At 43.2% G+C, this 15,643-nt stretch overlaps 1 protein-coding gene across 2 annotated transcripts in view; it reads right to left on the bottom strand.

The window, feature by feature from the left end:
• The window catches only part of ETFA (electron transfer flavoprotein subunit alpha), a 94,652-nt gene extending 82,390 nt beyond the window's left edge, over positions 1-12,262 (bottom strand). Inside the window, exons 1-2 of one of the 2 annotated variants that reach the window (XM_049852868.1) lie at positions 12,135-12,219; positions 11,612-11,801 (exon numbers count right to left, since the gene is read on the bottom strand). In XM_049852868.1, the coding sequence (XP_049708825.1) occupies positions 11,612-11,761 (150 nt within the window). In that variant the 5' untranslated portion in view covers positions 11,762-11,801; positions 12,135-12,219. Of the gene's footprint in view, positions 1-11,611; positions 11,802-12,134 lie in introns of both variants that reach the window. The other variant, XM_049852869.1, reaches the window with a different exon arrangement.
• Positions 12,263-15,643: the final 3,381 nt, after the last annotated feature.

Raw genomic sequence — 15,643 nt, 5'->3', positions numbered from 1 at the left:
AAAGAAGAAGAAAGTGGGAGGCCTCACTCTACCTGATTTCAGAACCTATTATACAGCTACAGTAGTCAAAACAGCCTGGTACTGGTACAACAACAGGCACATAGACCAATGGAACAGAATTGAGAACCCAGATATAAATCCATCCACGTATGAGCAGCTGATATTTGACAAAGGACCAGTGTCAGTTAATTGGGGAAAAGATAGTCTTTTTAACAAATGGCACTGGCATAACTGGATATCCATTTGCAAAAGAATGAAACCGGACCCATACCTCACACCATGCACAAAAACTAACTCCAAGTGGATCAAAGACCTAAACATAAAGACTAAAACGATAAAGATCATGGAAGAAAAAATAGGGACAACCCTAGGAGCCCTAATACAAGGCATAAACAGAATACAAAACATTACCAAAAATGATGAAGAGAAACCAGATAGCTGGGAGCTCCTAAAAATCAAACACCTATGCTCATCTAAAGACTTCACCAAAAGAGTAAAAAGACCACCTACAGACTGGGAAAGGATTTTCAGCTATGACATCTCCGACCAGCGCCTGATCTCTAAAATCTACATGATTCTGTCAAAACTCAACCACAAAAAGACAAACAACCCAATTAAGAAGTGGGCAAAGGATATGAACACACATTTCACTAAAGAAGATATTCAGGCAGCCAACAGATACATGAGAAAATGCTCTCGATCATTAGCCATTAGAGAAATGCAAATTAAAACTACGATGAGATTCCATCTCACACCAACAAGGCTGGCATTAATCCAAAAAACACAAAATAATAAATGTTGGAGAGGCTGCGGAGAGATTGGAACTCTCATACACTGCTGGTGGGAATGTAAAATGGTACAACCACTTTGGAAATCTATCTGGCGTTATCTTAAACAGTTAGAAATAGAACTACCATACAACCCAGAAATCCCACTCCTCGGAATATACCCTAGAGATACAAGAGCCTTCACACAAACAGATATATGCACACCCATGTTTATTGCAGCTCTGTTTACAATAGCAAAAAGCTGGAAGCAACCAAGGTGTCCATCAATGGATGAATGGGTAAATAAATTGTGGTATATTCACACAATGGAATACTACGCATCGATAAAGAACAGTGACAAATCCGTGAAACATTTCAAAACATGGAGGAACCTGGAAGGCATTATGCTGAGCGAAATTAGTCAGAGGCAAAAGGACAAATATTGTATAAGACCACTATTATAAGATCTTGAGAAATAGTAAAAACTGAGAAGAACACATACTTTTGTGGTTACAAAGCAGGGAGGGAGGGAAGGAGGGAGAGTGTTTTTTATTGATCAATCAGTAGATAAGAACTGCTTTGGGTGAAGGGAAAGACAACACTCAATACATGGAAGGTCAGCTCAATTGGACTGGACCAAAAGCAAAGAAGTTTTTGCTTCAAAGGTCAGCGGAGCAGGGGCGGGGGTCTGGGGAACATGGTTTGAGGGGACTTCTAAGTCAATTGGCAAAATAATTCTATCATGAAAACATTCTGCATCCCACTTTGAAATGTGGCGTCTGGGGTCTTAAATGCTAACAAGCGGCCATCTACGATGCATCAATTGGTCTCAACCCACCTGGAGCAAAGGCAAAGGAAGAACACCAAGGTCACGCGACAACTAAGAGCCCAAGAGACAGAAAGGGCCACATGAACCAGAGACCTACATCATCCTGAGACCAGAAGAACTAGGTGGTGCCCGGCCACAATCGATGACGGCCCTGACAGGGAGCACAACAGAGAACTCCTGAGGGAACAGGAGATCAGTGGGATGCAGACCCCAAATTCTCATAAAAAGACCATACTTAATGGTCTGACTGAGACTAGAGGAATCCCGGCGGCCATGCTCCCCAGACCTTCTGTTGGCACAGGACAGGAACCATCCCCGAAGACAACTCATCAGACATGAAAAGGACTGGTCAGCGGGTGGGAGAGAGATGCTGATGAAGAGTGAGCTAATTATATCAGGTGGACACTGGAGAGTGTGTTGGCAACTCTTGTCTGGAGGGCAGATGGGAGGATAGAGAGAGAGGGAAGCTGGCAAAATTGGCACGAAACAAGAGACTGAAAGGCCTGACTCAATAGGGGGAGAGCAAGTGGGAGTACAGAGTAAGATATATGTAAACTTATATGTGACAGACTGATTGGATTTGTAAACGTTCACTTGAAGCTTAATAAAAGTTAATAAAAAAAAAAAGTTAAAATATTCAGTGAAAAAAAAAAAATACTTCGGAATAAATCTAACCAAGGATGTAAAAGACCTATACAAAGAAAACTACAAAACACTACTGCAAGAAACCAAAACAGATCTACATAAATGGAAAAACATACATGTTCATGGATAGGTACACTCAACATTGTGAAAATGACAATTCTACCAAAGCGATTTACAAATACAATGCAATACCGATCCAAATACCAACAACATTCTGTACAGAGATGGAAAAACTTATCATTAACTTTATATGGAAAGGGAAGAAGCCCTTGATAAGTAAAGCACTACTGAAGAAGAAGAATAAAGTAGGACTCCCACTGCCTGACCTCAGAACCTACTATACAGCTATGGTAGTCAAAACAGCCTGGTACTGGTATAAACACAGATATATTGACAAATGGTATAGAATTGAGAACCCAGATGCGAATCCATCCACCTATGGTCACCTGATCTTTGACAAGGGGCCGAAGTCCATCAAATGGAGGAAACAGTCTTTTTAACAAATGATTCTGGCAAAACTGGATGTCCATCTGCAAAAAAATGAAACAGGACCCATACCTCACACTATATACAAAAGCTAACTCAAAGTGGATCAAAGACCTAAATATAAAGCCTAAAACCATGAAGTTCATAGAAGAAAGAATACGATCAACACTAGAGGTCCTAATACATAGCATTAACAGGATACAAATCACAACCAACAACACACAAGCTCCAGAGGATAAGCTAGATAACTGGGATCTTCTAAAAATTAAACACTTATGTTCATCAAAAGACTTCACCAAAAGAGTAAAAAGAGAACCTACTGACTGGGAAAAAGTTTTTGGCTATTACAAATCAGACAAAGGTCTAATCTCTAAAATTTACAAGAAAATTAACACCTCTACAACAAAAAGACAAATAATCTGATTAAAAAATGGACAAAGGAAATGAACAGACACTTCACCAAAGAAGACATTCAAGCAGCCAAAAGACACATGAGGAAATGCTCACCATCTCTAGCCATCAGAGAAATGCAAATCAAAACCACAACGAGATACCATCTCACCCCGGCATTACTGGCACAAATCAAAAAACAGGAAATAACAAATGTTGGAGAGGCTGCAGGGAGATTGGAACTCTTATGCACTGCTGGTGGGAATGCAAAATGATACAACCTTTTTGGAAAACAATATGGCGTTTCCTTAGAAAGCTAGAAAAAGAAATACCATTTGATCCAGCAATCCCACTCCTAGGAATATAACCTAGAGAAATAAGAATCGTCACATGAATAGATATATGTACACCCATGTTCACTGCAGCATTGTTCACAATAGCAAAAATATGGAAACAACATAGATGCCCATCAACAGATGAATGGATAAACAAACTGTGGTACATACATACAATAGAGTATTACGTGATGCTAAAGAACAACGATGGATGCATCTGGAGGACATTATGCTGAGTGAAATAAGTCAGTTACAAAAGGACAAATATTGTATGAGACCACTGCTGTAAAAACTCATGAAAAGGTTTACATACAAAAAAAAAACCATATTTGATGGTTACGTGGGTGGGGGGGGTGGGGATGGAAAAACACTTAATAGACAATAAATAAATGGTAACTTTGGTGAACGGTAAGACAGTACACACTACTGGAGAAGCCAGCACAACCTGTACAAGGCAAGCCCATGGTAGCTCCACAGACACATGAACCTGAGGAACCGAATTGCTGGGCTGAGGGCTGCGGGGACCATGGTCTCAGAGAACCTATAGCTCAACTGGCATAGAGTTTATAAAGAATATGTTCTACATTCTACTTTGGTGAGTAGTGTCTGGGGTCTTAAAAGCCTGTGAGCAGCCATCTAGGATACTCCACTGGTCTCACCCCTTCAGGAGCAAGGAAGAATGAAGAAAACTAAAGACATAAGGGAAAGATTAGTCCAAAGGACTAATCTAGACTGACTTCACTGCATGGCCTCCACCAGACTGAGTCCAGTACAACTAGATGGTGCTCGGCTACCACCACTGACTGCTCTGACAGGGATCACAATAAAGGGTCCCAGACAGAGCTGGAGAAAAATGTAGAACAAAATTCCAACTCAAAAAGAAAGACCAGACTTCCTGGCCTGACAGAGACTGGAGAAACCCTAAGAGCGTGGCCCCCAGACACCATTTCAGATCAGTAATGAGGTCACTCCTGAGGTTCACCTTTCAGCCAAAGACTGAACAGTCCCACGGAACAAAACAAGACTAAAGGGGCGCACCAGCCCTGGGGCAGGGACTGGAAGGTAGGAGGGAACAGGACAGCTGGTAATAGTGAACTCAGGGTTGAGAAGGGAGAGTGCTGACTTGTCCTGGGGTTGTTAACCAACGTCATACAACAGTGTGTGTACTGTTTGATGAGAAACTAGTTTGTTCTATAAACCTTCACCTAAAGTTCAATAAAAAGAATAAGCTGTCCTGATCAAAGAACTGTATCCTGAGTTTTTCCTGATCCGGAATTTTACCCTGTTACTTCCCCAATAAACCACTGTTTTAGTCATCTAGTGCTACTATAACAGAAATACCACAAGTGGATGGCTTTAACAAAGAGAAATTTACCCTCTCATAGTCTAGGAGGCTACAAGTCCAAATTCAGGGCATCAGCTCCAGGGGAAGGCTTTCTCTGTTGGCTCTGGAGCAAGGTCCTTGACGTCAATCTTTCCCTGGACTACGAGCTCCTCTGTGCAGGAACCCTGGGTCCAAAGGACGTGCTCTGCTCCTGGCGCTACTTTCTTGGTGGTATGAGGTTTCCTTGTCTCTCTGCTCGCTTCTCTCTTTTATATCTCAAGAGAGTGGCTTAAGACACATCTAATCTTGTAGATCTCATCAATATAATTGCCACTAATCCATCTCATTAACATGGATTTACAACACATAGGGAAATCACATCAGATGACAAAATGGTAGACAATCATATGATACTGAGAATCATGGCCTAGCCAAGTTGATACACATATTTTGGGGGGGACACAATTCAATCCACGACAACCACTTAACTGTTAGTACAGTTCATGAGTTCTGTGAGACACTGCAGCAAAATTACCAAACTCGAAAATAGGAGGAAAAGTACTGAGGGGAGGGGGAATAGTTGGTGTCAGAGATGATGGATGGATACAGCAGTTTGGAGATATTGGACATTTGGGACATCTTTAACCTCTACCTTAAGGGAACCAGCTTTGTGCTGATTCTTATAATAGAAATTACTCATTACATGAGGGTTAAGAATCAGGACCAGTGCAAAGCTGGTTTCTTTGAGGCAGAAGTCAGGTATATCTCCTCCTTCCCACTGCTCCATAATTTCTGACACCAGTTGCTCCCCCATGACACTCTCTACTTAGCTCTGCAGGGTTTGATAATTCACTGCAGCAGCCACACAGAACTCACAGACCATACTCACAGTTATATGGTTTATTAGGGAAGTAACAGTCTACAACTCAGGATCAGGATCAACTTGGAAGTAACAGGAACAACTCGGATCAGCAGCAGAAAACGCACAGGTCTCCAGTGATCAGGGGGCACAGCTGGGTAGCTGCCTTCTCTTCTGGGTGGCTGACTTCTCTGCTATGCAGGCCTTTCCACCATCGGGAGCTCATTCATCGGCCTCTTTGCTGTAGGCCTCTCCACTGCAAACTGGCCCAGCTCCAAGCCACTGTAGCAGTTCTCTCAGCTATTGCTCTCCTAATGGCAGCTTTCCACCATCAGGTGTCTCTGTCTTTGGACCTCTGTTATTGGATGCTCTGCTGTTACTATCTGTCTCAGTCCCTCTGCTGTCGGTCTCTTTGCCACTAACCGGCCCAGTTCATAGCCAGTATAGCAGCCCACTCAGCTATCTCAGCTGCTCTCTACCATCAGGCCTCTTTGCCACTGGCTCTCTGCCCCTGGCCTCTCTGCCACTAACTGGCCCAGCTCATGGCCAGTGTAGCTTGCTTTCTCTGCTGCTCTCTGCCAGCAGGCCTCTGTGCTGGCAGGACTTTCTGTCACTGGCCTCTCCATCGCTAAATGGCCTAGCTCATAGCCAGTATAACAGCTTCGGGACCACTTGGCTCCCATGTGGCTCTACTTCTCTGCCAGCCCAGCTCTTAGCCAGCATCTCTCTCTCTCTTTCAACTGTTTATATATCCTGATCCTCATCAGTTACAAGGTGGGCCTCCCTCATCAGACCAGAGTTAAACCGATCCTAAAGCACCAATCAACTCACAGATGCCAATCAACTTAGGTCTTGTTAATTACCAGACAAAAGTATCAAACCATCAAGTTGTTTACAACTTACCCAGGAAATGTTAATAAACTGGATGAAGGGGTAGAAAACAACCTGGGAGCGTCTCCCCAAATTGGTTCTCCACGAACTAGTGCAAAGGTAACTCCTCAGGGATTAGAGGAAAATCTCCCAAGCTGTTTTTCTAAAGAACGAAGGCAAAACGTCACATAAACTCACTGCAGTACAGGGATCAAGGAAGCAGGACTGGGCAATGGGAGAAGCTGAACTGCAATACTGCACTCGGGTCACAACAAAGATCTCAGCTGATCGCATAGCTGGGATGGCCCCTCAGAGTCGTTCCTGAATTGAAGCAAAGGGGCTGTAGAGCTTCCTTCTGACATTGTGTCAAGTTACTCCAGGGCTACTTTTTGTTAATTCTGAGGTCCTTTCAGCTTGTTCCACCTTAAAACAGACAGAATCCGCATGAACTTCCAGACTACTGGTTTTGAATACTCAATGAACTATTGTGATTGATGCTTCATTTCTGATTCCAGTTTCACCCTGGAAATAATGTCATACTAAAAAAGCAAAATATGTCATCTAATAAGAACACATATGATATAAAAAAATCAAAACAATGATAACTAGTTGATTTTAGACAAAACTCAAAAATGAAGTAACTTTATCTAAATTAAATCCTTCACTCTTATTACTACTTCATCACCCAGTAACAAGTTGTAAGGCACTTTACAAAATAATTTCAGATATCCTTTCAGAATTTCCCCAGCCCTCTAACTAGGTTAACCCCCTCTCCCATTATATACTCTCCAAACACCCTATATCCTTTTCTCTAACATTCTAACACTTAAAATAAGTGGTCAATGTCTGTCTTTCACAGTCTATTCACACCACAGGGGCAAGGACTAGACTGACTTCTCTGCAAACTCACTACCTGCCTCTGTGCCTGACACATAGCTGGTACTTGATGAAGGTTTAACGACTAGTTAGAAAGTATCCCCAAATGGATCAAAAACTAAAAAGCAACTGTTTCTATCTACCAATAGTACATAAACTTGTTAAGTCACTAAAACAGATACCCCAACATGCTTTTAAAGAATTTACTACCTATAGGGTTGTTTGAGTTGGAACTGACCCAATGGCAGTGGGTTTGGTTTTAGATTCAGTTCCAAAAAGTAAAATATGACAAGTTTACAGGCCCCACACCAAAAAACAAAACAAAACACACCCATTGCCATCGAGTTGATTCCAACTCACAGTGACCCTATAGGACAGAGCAGAACTACCCAATAGGGTTTCCAAGGAGCGGCTGGTGGATTCGAACTGCTGAGCTTTTGGTTAGAAGCCAAATGCTTAGCCACTGTGCCACTAGGGCCCCCTACAGGCATTAGAAGAAGAAAAAAGGTGGAATCTAACTCCCTATTCCACCCTTACAAACCCACCCATAACATAAAGTAGTAAGAATAATTTAAACTTACTTCCCCCTACCCCCATCACCTTTGGAAACTAAATAAGATGAGGGTACAGGGGAAGGGAGAGGGCCTTTTGGCATCTTAACCAAAAAAAAAAAAAAAAAAAAAACCAGTAGGAATAGGCCATAAAATCTTTCCAAGTTCTACTCAAAAAGACAAGTAATATATAATTAAAGTCACCTATCCCTATTTTAATATACATTTGTAATAATAAAATGTATATTACATTTCTGTACTTAAACTAAATAACTTACTTTAACCTCTTTAGTAATAAAATATGGCACTTTTTAATCATGACTAGAAATGTCATATGACATTGATTATAATATTAAAAACACAGTCAATTTACTTTACTTTAAAAACAGACAAGACCCTTAGTAGACACACTGGCAGACAGCATAATTCTACTAAATTCACCTTATGCAATAAATTTTCTTTTAGACCCATACCAAAATTGGCTCTCTTTCTTCTTTCAAAAGAAATTAAAATTTGCATGTGAATTACAGAGTTCAAGCTCATTTATCAATGCTAGACCATGGACTCTGAAAAATGTCATGTTCCTTCATGCCAGTTTCACAGCTTCTGAATCATGATTGATATTCCTTCCCATCTAGAAATGGCCACATTAACAGGAGCTCTCAAATGACCTTGAAAGTGTTGCTTCACTCTCCACATAAAATAATTCTTTGGCATCTGCTTATTAGTCAACAAATCAATTTCAAATGCAAATTAATAAAATAATAATTCAGATTAATATCCCTGCAAGAATGCTAACTAAATGCAAATGCCTATCTCTCTGTTTTCCTCTCAGGGGGTTCTCCAGCTCTTTATTGTAAGTATAAAATACCACCTGGGTTAACAGGTGACACTGAGGGACTCCCAAAGATGACTTTGTTCAATGGCACAAATCAGTCAAAACCGAAAATGGGTCTTAGATACCAAATGCAAGTCATTCAACTTACCTTCTAAAAACTTACAGTAATCTTTTAAATATGTTTCTAACTTTATTATTAAAAACCGTTTTCTAGAAATATTTCTTCCTAAATTTACTCATAGTTAGCTACATAGCAATTTAAAAAAATTTTTTACAATGCAGATTTGAGAGGTGCAAATGGTTAGTGCACTTGGCTACTAACTGAAAGATTGGTGGTTCAAGCTCACCCACAGGCACCTTGGAAGAAAGGCCTGGAGACCTACTTTCAAAGAATCAGCCACTGAAATCCCTACGGAGCAGAGTTCTACTCTGATACACACGGGGTCGCCATGAGTTGGAATCAACTCAATGGCAACTGATATTCTGACTATTTCGACTTTATGACATCATAAATATATAAAGCAGGAGCCAAATTGAAAGAGCTCCCACTTTACAAATACGGGACAATTTGAGCATGGAGGATAACCTACTAAACAAAATAAGGATCTATGAATGAATGAATAACAGAGAGAAGGGGATATTCTTCTTTATAGTACAATGCTAATTAATAAATGTAGAAAGAAAAATGGGGTTAGAAAGTCGCCATCTTACGGCCATCATAGTAATGATTTCTCAGGCAAGAATGATCAACTGATGCTAACACTAGTGGGTGAAAGTATGATAAGAAACAGGATAGCTACATGTTGTAGTGCGCCATCGAGTTGATTCCAACTCATAGCAACCCTGTAGGACAGAGTAGAACTGTCCCATAGGGTTTCCTAGGCTGAAATCTTTACAGGAGCAGATTGAAAGGTCTTTTCTCCAACACAGCCACTGGTAGGTGGGTTTGAACTGCCGACTTTTCAGTTAGCAGCTGAGTGCTTAACCATTGTGGCACCACGGCTCCGATAGTTACGTAGTTTCAGGATAAACCAGTTGCTATCCAGTAGTCCAGGCCATCCCAACTTACAGCAACCCCATGGTGTCAGAGTAGAACTGTGCTCCTCAGGGTTTTCAACGGCTGGTTTTTCTGAAGTAGACTGCCAGGGCTTTCTTCCGAGGCACCTCTGGGTGGACACAAACCGCCAACCTTAGCAGTCTAGTACATTTACCATTTGTACCACCCAAGGATTGCCTACAAATTACTTAAAAGTAACAAAGGAAGAATACTAACTTTACAGTGGTGAAACCTGGTGAACTCCACTTTAGTCAAGTGACTAAAGTTAACTTCACCAAAGATAGGATAAACCCAACATATTGTGCCTCCTAACATGATGCATTGAGAGCATAACATCACTTCTGTGATAGTCCTGCCAAAAATACATAACCTGAATCTAATCAGAAGGAACATAAGACAAACCCATATTGAGACAATGGACATAATTTTTAAATGACTGTAGATTAGATAATATTGTATCATTGTTAAACACTTCCTGATGTTGATCATTAAATTGTAGTAAATGAACCTCCTTGTTCTTACAAAATACATACTAAAAAATTTTGGGGAGTAAAGGGGCACGTCTGTAACATACCCTCAAATGGTTCAGAAAAAAAATGTATACATGTATAAAGCAAATGTGTCACACTGTTAACTGGTGAAACCCTATGAAGAGTTTTAAGAAGTCTTTGTACTATTCTTGCAACTTTTCTGTAAGTTTGAAACTATATCAAAACAAAAAAGCTAAATATGTGTATGTGTATTTGTGTGTCCTGTTTTGGAAACGTTCTCGTCATTCTTCATACACTTATCCAAATCATTCATCAGTACTTAATGACTTTACAGCAGCCACCTTAGCCTGACTTCAAATTTTAAAAATAAGTCAAGGTCAAAGTCTTTAGAAAACAACAATAAAAATGTGGAAATACTATCTATGCATATTGGGAAACTGTGTACATAATAAGATAATTACATAAACTAATGATTCCATTTATTCTGTTAGCTCTACAAGATCACTGAGTCCTAAATTCTCTCCACCAAAAGTATCAGTTCACATATACCAGACTTCCAACCTGTCCACAAAACCACCTTCCAATTACTGCTTCCAAGAGTCTATGATTCCTGGAATTTTCCCAAATCCACGACTTTAACTTGTTTATGTTTATATCCTCTGAGGGGAAAAAAAAAAAAATCCCCTCAGGGAAAGAGAGGACACTAACCTGAAGGATGTAAGTTTGAACTTTTTAGAAGAAAGGGAGTTAGGATCTTTTTAAGGAGCAAAGATTAACTACTAGAAAAGAGTTTACAGACATCTAGAAAGATCACTAGCTATGTCTCAGGGAAAATATGCTCCCCTTCCCCGAACCCTCCAAAAAATAAAAAACATCAGGGAAGTTTCTGACCTAAGTTTAGCCATCTAGTTTCTCATTTAACCTAAGCGTCAATGAGAAACTCTACAGAATCCACAATATAAACTATTGTTACTTGTAATTGGTCAATCTCCAATACTGTCCTCTCGTAAGATAAGGACAAAAATATATTTTCTCTCAGCCCCTCTCACAGAATGCAGGGAGAAATGTTCACTATTCAAAGCACCCAAAACCTACCACTACCAAGTTCCCTGGCTGTTTAACCAACAATCTACTAGTTTAAAAGCAGGTCAGCCTGCAGTACAAAAAGGACGCTCCCCCTTTCAAAATTGGCTAAAGCCGTTGAAGTGGATTATTGGTTTTGCACATCCAATCACCCAAAACCAGCCCTGCCCCACTGGCCGGAGCGCGCGTCCACGCCCCCTCCCCCCGCACCTGACCCAGCAGCCACAATGCGCCCAGTGGAGACATTTTAATTCTTCCAGACGTGTCAGCTTCCAGGCCGAGTCCAGGCTTTAAACTCTCCCAGGAGGGCCTCCCCGCAGCGACGTTTTGTTCCTTCGGGGAAAGATTTTCTAGGGGCATCGCTGCCCGCACCCCGCCGAGCGTGGAGCACCCAGGACGCCTGGCAGAAGGGAGAGAGACCTAAGGGTGGAAAGGGGGACTGGGGAGAGGGCGGGACGGAAGGAGGAGGGGCAGCAGGAGCGCAAGTTCACTACTCGGGGTCACCCTGACCCCCGACCTCTGACCTGTGCCCGAGCTAGCGGCCCCTAAGGATCAGGGGCCAGCCCCAGTCCCAGAGCCTTGGGCCTCGGCACCGAGCTCCAGGTCAGGATAGGCCTGCCTGCCACAGGGCCAGTCGGGCCTGTCGGAGCCGGTGACCTTCTCCAAGACCCTCACTGGGACGACAGGTTTTGGTGGGATCGTCACCGAGCTCGGCCTCCACGACTGCACTCACCGCCCGCCGGAGCTGCCCAGGAGCTGCCGCTCGGAACATGGTGTCTGCGACCGTCCTCCCCGCCGCAGCCTCGGCCTCACGGCAGCCCCCCGCCTGGCAGCCACAGCACCGCCGCCGCCGCCAGTCACTCCAAGTCTCGCGAGACGAGCGATTGCGAGCGAGCGCCCATTGGGCGGTGCGCAGCCAATGGGGACGGCGGAAAGGTGGGGCGGGACTCGGGAGTAGGGTAAAGGTGAGGCCGTTGGCTGGGAGGCTCTGCGAGGCGGCTGAACGGCGGAGGGAAGCCGGCGCGGTCTGCCTCGCAGCCCCACTGTGGGCAGCCTTGTTCCAGCGAACTTTACTACTGAACTGATGATGTTACTCTCCTGGGTTCCCAGGCCTCAGGATGAAGTCCACCCCACTCACTCTATTCATTCATTCTCTCATTCATTTATTCACAGTTATCGACTCTGTGGCTGTAATGTGCTAAGCAGTTTTCTAGGTGGTGGTGGTGGTAGTGCCGTCGAGTGGGTTCTGACCCGCAGCGACCCTATATGCAACAGAACAAAACACTGCACAGTCCTGCGTCATCCTCATGATCGTTGTTATACTGGAGCCCATTGTTGCAACCACCTGTGTCAATCCATGGGTCTCCCTCTTTTTCGCTGACCTCTCCCAAGCATGGTGTCCTTCTCCAGGGACATCTAGGTGAGAGGAATATAATAAAAGGATGCATAAGGTGTTGTCCTGCCCTTGGGGACTTCACAGACTCTGGAGGAAAAATACAAATAAGTATATAATTTCTATTATGTGAGGAAGAGGAGTAAGAAAAAGAGATGAGGGTTCACAGAGTTGGTGATATTTGAGCTGGATTCTGGAACAAGGAACTGCGTGCGTAGTCAAAAAGAGGGGAGGACCATGAAATGACTAAGGAGTTGGGAACCCAACTTGAGCATAAGTTGTATCCACTTCAGACATGTTGGCGCTCGTGTGGTGGTCGAGGGCTTTGGGACCCACCAGTAAATCTGTATGTGGGATACCGGGAGGGGCAATTCAGTATTATGTTTATCACTGCATTTGCCTCCCAACCCAGCTCCCCACTGAACTCAAATTTGAGTCCTATAAGTGCAAGGAAGAAGAAAGAGTACTTTAAGTAAAAACTGAAAGGGATATTTTACTAAAAAACATGCTAAAAATTGGGATACAAGCTAACCTCCTTCCCTGCCCCCACACCTATGACAAAGCAAAACACGAAAGGGGAGAGAAGCTCCCCCACCCACGCTGGGCAGCTTTGGCACCCCAGAGGTTCCAGTGAATCAGCAGCAGCTGTGGCCAGCAGAGGCCCGTTGCCCATAGGACATGGTGGTTTCTAGCAGAACAGGGCCAGGGTAGACAAAGAGCCCAAAAATTGGAAAGCCTGTGACAACTGACCAGATCTGTTTCTTGGGCACACAAGAGATGCACCCCAGGGATGTTACAAGTGGGGAAAGTGCCAGAGAAGTGCAGACTACAACATTGCTATTATTTTCCCTGTACGTATTTTGTGATCTGTCTCTACCTCTCAGGTACTAGCTGCTTCGTGGCAGGAACCCTGGTGTTAAATATCTGGTTTATGTTTGTGGATGTTCAGTGAGTGAGTGTGAAACTTTGATGAAATTGGAAAGGAAGGAAGAGAGGGTGGGAGGAAGTAGTCACCCCTTGAAGACTGACTTCAGCCTATTTGGAAAAACACCTCACTGTCCTCTTTTGTCTTTACAGGCCAGTTTCAGGAGCAGCTCCCAGGATTCTGGCAGGCCTCTCTTTCTAGTGGAAACTTAGAAGAGGAAGGGTTAGTGGAATAAACTATAACCCCCAGGCTGCTGCAACTACTGATACTCATTGTCTCCTTCCTCCTTATCTGTTGCCATTGAGTGGATTCTGACTCATGGCAACCACATGTGTGTCGGAGTAGAACTGTGCTCCATAGGGTTTTCCATGGCTGATTTTTCAGAAGTAGATTGCCAGGCTTTCTTTCCGAGGTGTCTGTGGGTGAATTCGAACTGCCAAGAGCATGTTAACCATTTGTACCACCCAGGGACTCCTCCTTTCTCCTTATCTATTCTAAATTCTCCTCAGCCTCAGCCGGCAGCTCTGATGACCACAGTGGCCAACCCGTTGCCACATAAACCAAAATACACTACAGTAAATCCACCAGCAAATCTTGTTGAATTAAAAAAAAAAAAAAATCCTGTTGGCTCTACCTCCAAAAATACCTCAAATTTGACCTCCTCTTGCCACTTTTTGCTGCTTCAACCCTAGTCCAAGATGCCATCATCTCTCGCGGGAATTATTGCAACAGCCTCTTAGCTGGTATCTTAGCTTCCACATTTGTCTCTACAGTCTATGCGCCTCAGAGCAACCAGTGATGTTCTGAATACATAAATCATACCTCATCATTTCCTGCTCAAAACCCCCTCGTTACGTTGGGAAAAAAGAAAGTCAAAGCTCTTGGCATGGCTTCAAAGCTCACCTTGCTCTGGCCCCTGCCTAGCACTCCAATTCATTTCCTCTTTCCTTCCTTTTTCTTCAACTCCTGTTGTTGTTGTTGGTTCTCACTGTGTTACAGAGTAGAACTGCTCCATAGGGTTTTCTTGGCTATAATCTTTTTTTTTTTTTTTTTTGTCCTTTAGAAGAAGGTTTACAGAACAAACTAGTTTCTCATTAAACAGTTAGTACACATATTGTTTTATGACGTTGGTTAATAATCCCATGACATGTCGACACTTTCCCTTCTCAATCCTGGGCTCCCTACTACCAGCTTTCCTGTCCTCTCCTGCCTTCTAGTCCTTGCCCCAAGGCTGGCTTGCCCCTTTAGTCTCGTTTTGTTCCATGGGCCTGTCCAGTCTTTGGCTGAAGGGTGAACCTCAGGAGTGACTTCATTGCTGAGCTGAAAGGGTGTCCAGTGGCCATATTCTCAGGGTTTCTCCAGTCTCTGTCAGGCCAGCAAGTCTGGACTTTCTTTTTGAGTTACAATCTTTTCCTACATTTTTCTCCAGCTCTGTCTGGGACCCTCTATTGTGATCCCTGTCAGAGCAGTCAGTGGTGGTAGCTGAGCACCATCTAGTTGTACTGGACTCAGTCTGGTCGAAGCCATGGTAGTCGTGGCCCATTAATCCTTTGGACTAACCTTTCCCTTGTATCTTTAGTTTTCTTCATTCTTACTTGCTCCCAAAGGGGCGAGACCAGTGGAGTATCCTAGATGGCCACTCACAGGATTTTAAGACCCCAGATGCTACTCACCAAAGTCGAATGTAGAACATTTCTTGGCTATAATCTTAACAGAAGCAGATCATCTCCAGGTCTTTCTTCCATAGTGCTGTTGGGTGGGTTCAAACTCCCAATCTTTAGCTTAGACATTGAGCACAAACTGTTTGTGCCACCTAGGGGCCTTCCGTGTCCTACTAGTCCTCAAATATAGAAGCCTGATCTTGCCTCAGGGCCTTTGCACTTGCTGTTCCCACTATGTGGAAAGCTTTTCCACCAGATCCTCT

Source organism: Elephas maximus, chromosome 13, assembly GCF_024166365.1.
Source record: "Elephas maximus indicus isolate mEleMax1 chromosome 13, mEleMax1 primary haplotype, whole genome shotgun sequence".
Taxonomy (NCBI): domain Eukaryota; kingdom Metazoa; phylum Chordata; class Mammalia; order Proboscidea; family Elephantidae; genus Elephas; species Elephas maximus.
The sequence above is the reverse complement of the archived record's forward strand: the minus strand, read 5'-3'. Positions and strand labels throughout refer to the sequence as shown.